Genomic DNA, 11,316 nt, shown 5'->3' with positions numbered 1-11,316 from the left:
ATGTGCTAGGCACTTCCCAAACACTTAAGCCCTGACCTCATGGGAGCGTCATGATAAATTCACTGACATTTGAGAGAGACATATTACCATTGATGGAGGCCAAGTATGTACATGGATAAATTCTTTTCTATTTCCTGAAGTACGGATTGCAGGTGTAGCACCGCTTGTTTGGCATGTAAAGCTGGACTGGGACTGGATTCTGTCAATACACATTTGCCACACTATTTGTAACTTTATTCTGTGGTAGATGTAATAAAAGATAATGACATTTCTTCAAGTCAGAAGAGTTTACAGCAGACAATTTGAAAAAAGTGTAATTTTATTACATGTAATTTTAAAGTTTTTTATATAATACTCCAATGCAAAAAAAACCTTTCCAACAGTTTGCTCTTTTATTTAGAATAGCCTAATTAACTTTATTTGGACCTCAAAACAGGGCAATATGTCCTTCAATGACTATTATAAATAATGTTTGAACATCTAGGTTATATGTTGCCATTTGCATGTTAAGGTATCCCCGATGGGCAGCTTTACTTCCAACTCGATTAGTAAATTTGCTCTGAGCATATTTTGTAGCGACATTATGTCTTCTGCAGTTTCCTCTAAGCCTTGAATACATTTGATTATTTATACATAGCGAAATTGTTACAAATTCATAATCATGCAACCACAATACAAAGAAATCAGTCCTGTTTGTTCCTTCAGGGTAATGCTACAGAGCTAACATTTATATGAAATGTTTCAATGGCTCAGTTCAGCCTATGCTGAAATTCCCTGGAGGTCCCAACAGATCAATTTAAGAAATCCCAATTCCTGGCACCAAATGATTAATCCTCTCATCACCACTCAAAACCATCCTCCTGCTTCAATTTTTCCCCACCTCAAAAGTACAGTAAACTCAAAAACAGCAACATGAAGTTTTCCAGCTCTCCAAATGAGAGTTAATGTTAACCTTCTGACTTGCATCTCTTGCAACAGTTCACTTTTTTAAAAACATGGATACAGCACACAGAATATTTGCTGCAGTTTCTGTAGAGAGTTTTATAACCCCAATATAATGCAATCAATTAGGTTTGGTTTGTTTTTCTTCACCTGCAGGGTTACACAAGCCTGTTACACATGAATACAGCAAACCAACTATGACTGGTACAACCCTACGTCATCCAAAACTTACAGCCATGTGTTTCAGTTCTTAAAGGCTCCACATTTACTGGCTTTAGCAATGAATTCCTTTAGCAGGGGGCCATCCATTTGCCAAAACGCTGTAGTCTGTGTCACTTCCGTCAAATGATTGACACAAAACTTAAAGCAGAATTCTTCTAAATCCTAGACAAAACAAAACAAAACAAAAAAGCCTTTTTATTAGCTTTGGTTACACCATAAGAGACTATTTAGAACCAGGCTCAAATGCTTTTACATATCTTTTGTAATTACAGTGGAATTATAAACAGATTAGAGAGCTACGTAAATACATTTTCCCAGATGTTCTCAACCTATTCCATATCGTGCCCCACATTGCAACAAAAAAATAGATCCTCCAAACTAGCCATAAAGAAAAGAAGGTGCTCTTGACCCTTTCAAACATGTTCACAACTCTCAGTTTGAGACGCCATGTACTATTCAAACTAGTATATTTTACTTAAGACAGAGTGAACTGCCTTATCTCACCTCAAAAGTTTCCCCTACCCTTGTTAAGAGTGTTTGTAGACTAGATTGGTTTTAGCTATTTCAGAGGAAGCATCCAGGGTGGAAATTATATCTACATTCCACTGACAGCTAATGGAAAGATGAGTAAAAGCCATCTTTGAAAAATGATACCCAAGACTGCATTGAGAAAATTCAGTTCTTCCATTTCCACATTAAAGCCCGGTCTAAATACAAAGTTGCACTGGTTTCCCTAATGGAGTGATGTTGCACTGGTTTAGAGAAAAAGCAAATTACAGCATAGTATATCTAGATGGAGAGGTCTTTAAAGAAATCTGTAAAGTTCATGCAGGACACCTTTATGTCCACTAGGAATAAACCTGTACTGAAATGGCTCTATTTGTTTCTCATGAAAATATTTAGCAGGAATGTATTGGGTACAAGGCAGCCCAAGTCCCATACTTTAATTCTACGCCTCACTAAAGTCTGACCCACTATTTATATAGTGCCTAACTATTTACATAGTGCCTTTCATCTAAAGATCAAAAAGTGCCTCAAACAATTCTCACACTGCACCCACAGAGGTATTAATATTATTAATATTACACACAGAGTTACTAATTCTGCAGCCCACAGCAAAGTCAGCCATAAACCCCAGATGATCAGATGATTAAAGTAGACAACTGTTCCATTTAGAAAGGAACATTCTCTTTCATGCTACAATTCTAGGTTCAGATAATCTGTTATAGTAAGGACTACTGCATTCTATTTAAGTATTTCCCCCTCCATCCCGCCTCCCCATCGAGTAGAACGTCAATGTGACAGACTCCATCTAGTCTCGTCTAACTTCAGTATCCAGCCTACTGAACATATAAAATAGTTTTAAAGACAGTCAAGCCACGTACAATATGCAAGTGTGATTAGGTAAAGCCATATTTGCATTTCTGCACTCTAGGCCAGGATGGAAAGTTAGCTCATTGACACCAAGTCAACATTTCTTGACACAGCAATACAGAAAATGCACTGGTTTAAGATTAGGATCTCTGGAGCTGCATGCATGTCTTGGCTTGTGTTGTGTCTTTGTAATAAGAAACAGGTTTATGAAAGGCCGAACATAGCTGTGAATTTTCATAACAAATGGACTAAACTGATTTTAAATAAAAATTCATCACGTACACATTTACTGTATTACAGTACTTTATTAATAAGATTCCCATACTCCAAGTCAGAGTAACAAAAATACAAGCAGTGTTATCATTACAATAAGACTTTGGAAAGTTCAGAATTCTGCAGAAAAATTAGATAAGTCATATTTGCACACTGGATCACAAAGTAAAACCTCAGTGTATATAGTATAAATGATAGAGGCACAAGATACTTCCAGTGATTAGTTAGCTACAGGGAGAAACTGGACCTACAGTGTAACTCTGGCCATTACAATTCAGCCAGTCATTAATCCCAGAGAAACATACTGCACCCTCAGTACTGGAAAAGTATATAATTTCATGATATGGAAGTATTTTAAATAGATGATGCAGTTTTAACTGATGCTTTCTAGAGAAAGGACATCCCAGGAACTAACTTCATTACTAAAGTCATCTGAACTTGCCAGTTAGCTTACTGCATATGTAATTATAGATTCTAGAGACATTTCAAAATCAGTCTTCTGAATGTTGTAGATGCCCAAGAAAAGCTCAGAACCACAGTGCAGTGCCTTCCATCTTTCTTTGGTTTAGCTTTTACACCTGACAATCAGTAAGGCAGACTGTGTACACAAACCTCAATTAGCAAAAGGCAGAACGTACATCCTGCAGCAGAGTAACGGTTTCTTCCCCCACTCTTTAAAAGGGAGAATCATGATGGCACATGGGAAACACATTCTGCAGGACTATTTCACCTTCACCTCCCAAACCACATTCATGGATGTCACACCTGCCTTTGTGAAATTAAAATAGATAACCTTCCATTTAAAATAAAAAGCTCTGTATTGTGTCTATTATCTCCAAAACAAAAAGGTTTGAGATAACTTCATCTGTTAACAGAATTGCTGTTAAGCTTTGAGGAACGCACAACGGCGCATGGATATATATGTGCATTTTGGTTGCTACAAAGCACGTGATGTGTGATCTACGAAGCAACACACTCTTTCATAAGAGTGAACAACCTATAGAAAATAAGCAAGCTGCAGCAGAGTTGCACATTTGGTAACAAAGGCTAGTCTGAGTAACAAATGCCAAAGGAAATCAACAAGTAAATACCTTCAGGACCTGCAGACCCTAGGAGAGTAGTCTGCCAGCTGATCTGATTAAACAGCAAAATAGTTAAATATTAACTTCATAATGAGAAAAATGTCATTTTTATCTCCCCTTCATATACCACTTATCTGACTTCATAGTTCAGTTAGCTGGCTCCATGATGAGCTTTACTTCCTGCCATTTTATTCCATTGTAGGAACAGATTTTACATGGAAGGATTGGAAATGTATTGTACTTTGATTGTAATCTGATTTTTGTTGTTAAGTTAAATATAATGAAATAAACTTATTTCCATTATCAGTTCAATAATTAAAGAATTTGGATATGGTCATTCTGGATGTGACCAAAAACATTTGATGCCTGAATACCCAGACACAACTGTCTTTCTATTTCAAGAATTGTAGTCTCTGGTTCCCAAATATTTAAAGGAACTACGCACTACATAAAAGGAAAATGCACTTTAAATTCAGGGAGGATAAAAATAAATTCAAGAAGTCAAGATAAGCCTATTTAATTTAAAACTGATTTAAATGAAAAATAGTTATTTTTAAAAAGAAAAGTGTATTTAAAATTATATATAAAGTTATGACAACCTATATTAAAAGCCTAAACTTAATATAGTCTATTAAAATAATTGTAAATTGAATACAAATATTAAAGCAGTACATATTTGCTGCCAAACCTTTAAAAAAAGCCAAACCAGTGAGTTGGTAGAAGTCACTGGCTAAACAATATATAACCAGTTTGTTGAAGCGCTAAACCAGCTTTGACAGCAGTAGAGAATTACAGGTACAGAGGAAATTATTCATTTTAGTTTGTTCAGCTAGTTCAGCTCAATGCCTGGTTATTTCAAAACCAAGACACTGATTGGGAGTTGGAAAAAAACAGGAAATATTGTTTTCCTCTTCCAATCTATGAATAAGAACTGCCATGAGAATGGCTACACCACTTACTCAACATCTAATTCATTGTTTGTGCCCTCAGAAACCATACACCAGAAAAACAAAAACCAGGTGAGAGGACGAGTTCTACTAATTCTAAAATCTTGAAGGAGATGGGTCACCAGGAGAACAGTTTATTTCACTAATTACAGATACTATCTTTGTTGCATAAATCAATGTTTTAAATGCAAAACAGGTATTGATAGAAACTTATATTTTCTTATGCATCTAGCACATTTAAGGTAGTTTCATTTAACTAATGAAAAGCAATTTTAAATTACCATGTTTGTATGTTTTTAATTGCATTCCGACTTCCAACCAAATGCAGTTCGACACAAAGTCATGACTAAAAAATTAATCTATTGAATAAAAAAATCTAAGAAATATGTAAAGCATCATTCACCATTTTCTAACTTATTAAAAGGCAAAAATTAAGACAGAATACAGTTATTTTAAGATACATAATTTCTTAAATAAATGTGGATATCTATATCATGTACCTTTCTGGTGAGTAGAAAGTACCACATTTAGTGTAAAGGCTACATTTAGTTGCAAATCAACATTTAATAGTTACCAACCAGTGAGACTCAATTTCTTTAGGAAAGAAAAGTACAAATGCAAAACAAGATTAAAATCAATGATTTAATCAAAGTTTCCTGCTTGCTGATTTAAATTGCTGATTAAAATTGCTTTGATTTAAATCAGTCTACCCTGAGTACAAGATAATGGATGTTTCCATGGCACCAAAAACTCTGATGTCTATGTCTATATTCAAGTGTAAATCAAGAGGGAGCAAATAGATCCATCTGATGCCTATTATGTCACCTACTTCTAAACAACTTTGTTAACAAAAGTTTGGACGCAGCTGTCAGTACCCTCCCATCAATAATATTACAAGAAAAATCCCAAACACATGAAGAGGATTTAAAAAGCTGCAACTTGTACTGTGTACATATTTAAACGTATTAAGCAAAGATTAGTGTTCTAAAACCAATCAGCAGGACTTTTAGAATCTCCAGGTTTTGCTTTCTTTTTAAAGCCTGCCCTTTATTTGCAAGGTAATATTTTCAGCCTCTAGATGGAAAGTTTTCAGCACAGAATTTTTTTTCCAGATAACATGGAGCGATGCATTATGAAGCTAAGCAAAACAGCGTAAAATGGCCACCATGAACTAGACAATATGAAAGTTACTTATATTGTGCCTCATTCTATGGCTTGATTAAATAAGTCTTGTGTGTGTATATATAGATATAACGTGCTAGTTAATTTGTCGTCTACTAAAAGTTTAATACAAAGATATGGCTTTCACTCTGAACAGAATGGCTACAAAGTCCAAGGAACAGCACCAGAACCCTACTGTTCAAATTCTCAGTGCAACGAGCAATTTTCCCTCAAATCAAAATGGAGATTAAAAGCTGTCTGCTATGCTCCATGGTTCTGGTCAAAAAGAGGTAGTCCATTTAGTGAGTTTAATCTTTAGAAGTTTACCTCTGCATCATATCTCACTGCAGCAGAGAGCAATGAAAATGCATTTTCCACAGTAATTCCTCTCTTGATAATGTGTTGACACAGTTTTTTCAATCTGTTTTCACAGTAAGATGTAGCCAAATCCAAAAGTCCTGAAATTAAAATGCCATTATATTAGCCACTTTCAAACTCTGCTTTTACAGCATCAAGGCAAGCTCCACACTGACGGTATGTCTACACTACGAAATTAGGTCGAATTTATAGAAGTCGGTTTTTTAGAAATCGGTTTTATATATTCGAGAGTGTGTCTCCCCACAGAAAATGCTCTAAGTGCATTAACTTGGCGGACTGCTTCCACAGTACCGAGGCTAGAGTCGACTTCCGGAGTGTTACACTGTGGGTAGCTATCCCACAGTTCCCGCAGTCTCCACTGCCCATTGGAATTCTGGGTTGAGATCCCAAAGCCTGATGGGGCTAAAACATTGTCGCGGGTGGTTCTGGGTACAGATCATCAGGCCCCCGTTCCCTCCCTCCCTCCGTGAAAGCAAGGGCAGACAATCGTTTTGCGCCTTTTTTCCTGAGTTACCTGTGCAGACGCCATACCACGGCAAGCATGGAGCCCGCTCAGCTCACTGTCACCGTATGTCTCCTGGGTCCTGGCAGACGTGGTACTGCATTGGTACACAGCAGCAGCAACCCATTGCCTTGTGGCAGCAGACGGTGCAACAGGACTGGTAGCCATCATCATTGTGTCCGAGGTGCTCCTGGTCGCCTATGTGAGGTCGATCAGGAGCACCTGGGCAGACATGGGCGCAGGGACTAAATTTAGAGTGACCTGATCAGGTCATTCTCTTTAGTCCTGCAGTCAGTCCTATTGAACCATCTTATGGTGAGCAGGCAGGCGATACGGATTGCTAGCAGTCCTACTGCATCATCTTCTGCTGGACAGGCAAGAGATGAGGATGGCTAGCAGTCCTATTGTACCATCTTCTGCCGAGCAGCCATGAGATGTGGATGGCATGCAGTCCTTCTGCACCGTCTGCTGCCAGCCAAAGATGTAAAAGATAGATGGAGTGCATCAAAACAAGAAATAGACCAGATTTGTTTTGTACTCATTTGCAAACCCCGCCCCGCCCCCCGTCTAGGGGACTCATTCCTCTAGGTCACACTGCAGTCACTCACAGAGAAGGTGCAGCGAGGTAAATCTAGCCATGTATCAATCAGAGGCCAGACTAACCTCCCTGTTCCAATAAGAACAATAACTTAGGTGCACCATTTCTCATTGGAACCCTCCGTGAAGTCCTGCCTGAAATACTCCTTGATGTAAAGCCACCCGCTTTGTTGATTTTAACTCCCTGTAAGCCACCCCTGTAAGCCGTGTCATCAGTCGCCCCTCCCTGCGTCAGAGCAATGGCAAACAAATCGTGCATCTGAGTTGAGAGTGCTGTCCAGAGCGGTCACAATGGAGCACTCTGGGATAGCTCCTGGAGGCCAATACCGTCGAATTGTGTCCACAGTACCCCAAATTTGACCCGGCAAGGCTGATTTAAGCACTAATCCACTTGTCAGGGGTGGAGTAAGGAAATCGATTTTAAGAGCCCTTTAAGTCGAAATAAAGGGCTTCATCCTGTGGACGGGTGCAGGTTTACATCGATTTAACGCTGCTAAATTCGACCTAAAGTCCTAGTGTAGACCAGGGCTGAGTCTTCATTCTCCGTGTGAAGTATGGTCTGTCTACACTGCAGCTGAGAGCCTACCTCCCAGCCTGGGTAGACACGGGCTAGCTGTGCTTGAAGTGGCACACTAAAAATAGCAGCGGGGACATTGCGGAGTAGGTGGTGAATCAGGCTAATCACTCACATGAGGACCAAGGGGTTGAGCAAGTCCAAGCTGCCACCCAGGGCCACAAGGTCCATACTGCTATTCTTGGAGTGCAAGCTTGTGTGGAGCTAGTGTATGCCTGTGCCTCCCCAGGCTGGGAAGCACACCCCTAGCTGCAGCATAGACATGCCCCAACACGCAACAGCATCTCAGTTAAACTGGGCGTTATTCAGAAAAGCAGCTTCATTGACATACAAAAACAAACAGAGGCCTTTTCACTACTTTAAGCCCCATCCCGCTAATGCTTACACAGGAGCTTATCCCTAAGCATAAGTGGTTCCCCTGACACCAACAGGACTACACACGTGCATAAAAGTTAAGTACATGTGTAAGTGCTTGCAAGATAGGGGCCCTGCTTATTGAACAGGGAAAGTATCAAGTGCACAAACTGTTGCTATAAAAGCTAGAATTTAACTCAGAGCTTGTCCACTGTGCTGGGTAAAAATTACCTCATTACAGGGACTATACCGAGTAGAATAGAGTAACTGAATTTTTTTCTTGAAGTCATTTCAAAGCATAATTGATTCCATTTAGCAAAAGGGATGAATGCTTATTTCAGAAGAGAAATGTAAACACCTCCTCTACCTTTTACTCTCCGATACTTGCTGCTCAATTTATTCAGAGTTACACAGCACTATTTCTGTAGCAAGTCGTTAAGAGTTTACTTTAGTTGCACTTTAAAAGTAATCACAATGAAACCGATCATATGTGTGGTCCTAAGACCAACATGCACCATTTACTCCCCCACTTTTTTGTCCATTTATCGAATCACTGGATTTATCATGTAATTTGGCCAAAGAAGGCTGTTGCTACCTATAGCATCTTCAGGTGGCAGATCAACGCTGTCTGTATATAGGTACTCAAGGAAGGCACGATACACTGGGTAAGAAAATTGGTCTATTTCTATCACCTCCTTCATGTCCTCATTCCAATATGACTGGAACATGGTTCTGAAGTGTTCACATCTAGAACAGAAAGGCAGAAGATTTATCTGGCATACCTTGATATGATACATGAACACTATATTAGAGACCATTTGAAATAAAGCTTCCCTTCATTTTCTCTACAATAAATTAAGATCTCTAAATACAAATGTCGTTAAATACCAAAAGGGTATGTTCTCTTCCCAATCCTGGGGTACATCAAATGCAAGTAATATTGGTACATCAAGAGAATAAAGCAATTATTTTGTATGTGATACAACAAATGAGAATTTGAAAGAATTAAGTTTTGTACACATGGAATTTAATAAAAGGCTTTAGTAATTTTTTAAATAAAGAAATAGGCCCTTGCTGTGAAGTCTGGATATTGATCCACACACAGAAAATGTTAAGAACTGGTATTTCAGTTCAGCCCCTTCTCAAATTTAGTATGTAACAATCTCATTCTAATAAGTTAGACTTAGAGAAATAAAATGTAAAAACAGCATGTCTCCTTCATGTGTATTCAAAGTCAGTGCAATTAACGATTTAGTTACTTATCTTTGTTTTTTTAAAAGATCTGGTAACTGTGTGGTGATATTACCTGAGAGATTTCTACGACAGCTACTGGTCCATGAAAAATAGAAAGACAACAACGCACTAATTCAGACAAATCCCCTCATTTCTAAAGATCTCTGTGTGTCAACCTCATCCTTCCAAGCAGTCCAAAATACAAGCTTAAACAATTTCAATAATAGTGAACAGTCTTAAAAAGTCTAAGTACACCTTCACTTTTGACAGCACTGCAGATGGATTTCTCTGAGACGACAAGTTAACGGGTTGCTCTCTATGCAGTAGAGGGATTGCTGACCAAGAAGCCATGAAACATGAACACTACCTGATTTTTAGAACAGCTTTATGCACATGGATGTATTTTCCATCTACGCGGAATTTTAGGTCTGAGGTTTCTGGACTGTCAAACTCTTTCTTCAGAGACTCAGCTACTGTTAAGGAGTCTTCATGCTCTTAAAAAAAAAAAACACCAAAAGGTTTTGAAAACAAAATACATTCTGCCTAATAATACATACATTTGCAGAGTGGCTTAATTAAACAGGCTAGTCAAGAAAACATGGGTCACTGGGTAACTATGTCATGTTTAGGAAGTAAGTGTCTGGCAGATCTATGTTGGTAGTCCTGACTGAGGTTCAGTGTTGTCAGCACCCATTTTATGAGCCAATTATGAGAGTATAACATCCGATAAGTGTGTCATGAAAAATGAGGTTGGTACAACAGCCTTGCAACTGCTACCAAGGAAACTATTAAAACTGGAAGACTATTGGAAAACTATTAAAATTGTCCACTTGAGCAAACTCCCAAACTGAGTTTCTTCAGCATTTGGACAGATCCTATGGAGGTCTGGAAAATGTAGATTAACCTTCCTGCGAGGAAGTGCAGTACATCGGACCGAACTATGAAAAAAAATAGTGTCCTCACGTATTATGAGCCTGTGGTGCCCAAGCTGACATTGCTCTCCAAAAAATAACTTAAAAAAAAAAAAAAAAAAGTCAGATTTACTTTTTAAAACAACCCCAAAAAAACTTATGTTAGCATTTCTGAAAGGTGTTTGATTAATGGGGATTGAAGTCCTCCATTTACCTATAAAAAAAAATATATGTACAACAGTCAGTAGTAGCACAAGCTTTCAGAGACTTGTGGCATTGCAGGAAACCTAACTATGAGCTTAGCAACCTTAACTCTGCCCACCATGAACTGGCAAGAGCCCCTTGGAATATATTGCAAGTATGTTTCAGCCAAGGCTGCCCTACAATGAGAAGGCATGAAGGATGATTAAGTAAGTTGTCATTTCATGTGGTGTGCTGTGCCCCACAATGCTATTCTTTTATTTATCTGAGTGCGCTCCAACTGCCCTTCCCTGCATTAGTGACAGCTATGCTGATTGGTGCAGGGATTAGTAGCAGGAAATTGCCACTGCTCATGGTGTGATATGAGAGGTGCATCTGCACCCAAAGGAAACACAGACCCTTCATCTCTATGCTGAGTTGTGAGTCATGCAAGCAGAGCAGCACAGTGGACTATTCTATTCTTCCCACGGTGGATTTCTAGCAGTCCAGTCGCATACATGACAATGGTAAGTGCACATGCTTTTTAGAGCACTTAAACATTGATTGCTAAACAGTAAGCTGGTTT

General features: G+C 38.6%; 1 protein-coding gene across 10 annotated transcripts in view; it reads right to left on the bottom strand.

Annotated features, from left to right (window-relative positions):
- Positions 1–301: 301 nt before the first annotated feature.
- Positions 302–11,316, bottom strand: part of RCBTB1 (RCC1 and BTB domain containing protein 1) — a 48,828-nt gene continuing 37,813 nt past the window's right edge. For 8 of the 10 annotated variants that reach the window (XM_073343681.1, XM_073343627.1, XM_073343636.1 and 5 more), the window contains 4 exons: positions 10,007–10,133; positions 9,002–9,153; positions 6,329–6,459; positions 302–1,326 (listed from right to left, as the gene is read on the bottom strand). In XM_073343681.1, the coding sequence (XP_073199782.1) occupies positions 1,186–1,326; positions 6,329–6,459; positions 9,002–9,153; positions 10,007–10,133 (551 nt within the window). In that variant the 3' untranslated portion in view covers positions 302–1,185. Of the gene's footprint in view, positions 1,327–6,328; positions 6,460–6,893; positions 7,347–9,001; positions 9,154–10,006; positions 10,134–11,316 lie in introns of those variants that run through there. The other 2 variants (XR_012158856.1, XM_073343689.1) reach the window with 2 other exon arrangements.

The sequence above is a fragment of the Lepidochelys kempii genome, chromosome 1 (assembly GCF_965140265.1).
Source record: "Lepidochelys kempii isolate rLepKem1 chromosome 1, rLepKem1.hap2, whole genome shotgun sequence".
Lineage (NCBI taxonomy): Eukaryota > Metazoa > Chordata > Testudines > Cheloniidae > Lepidochelys > Lepidochelys kempii.
This window is presented reverse-complemented; position numbering and strand designations above follow the sequence as displayed.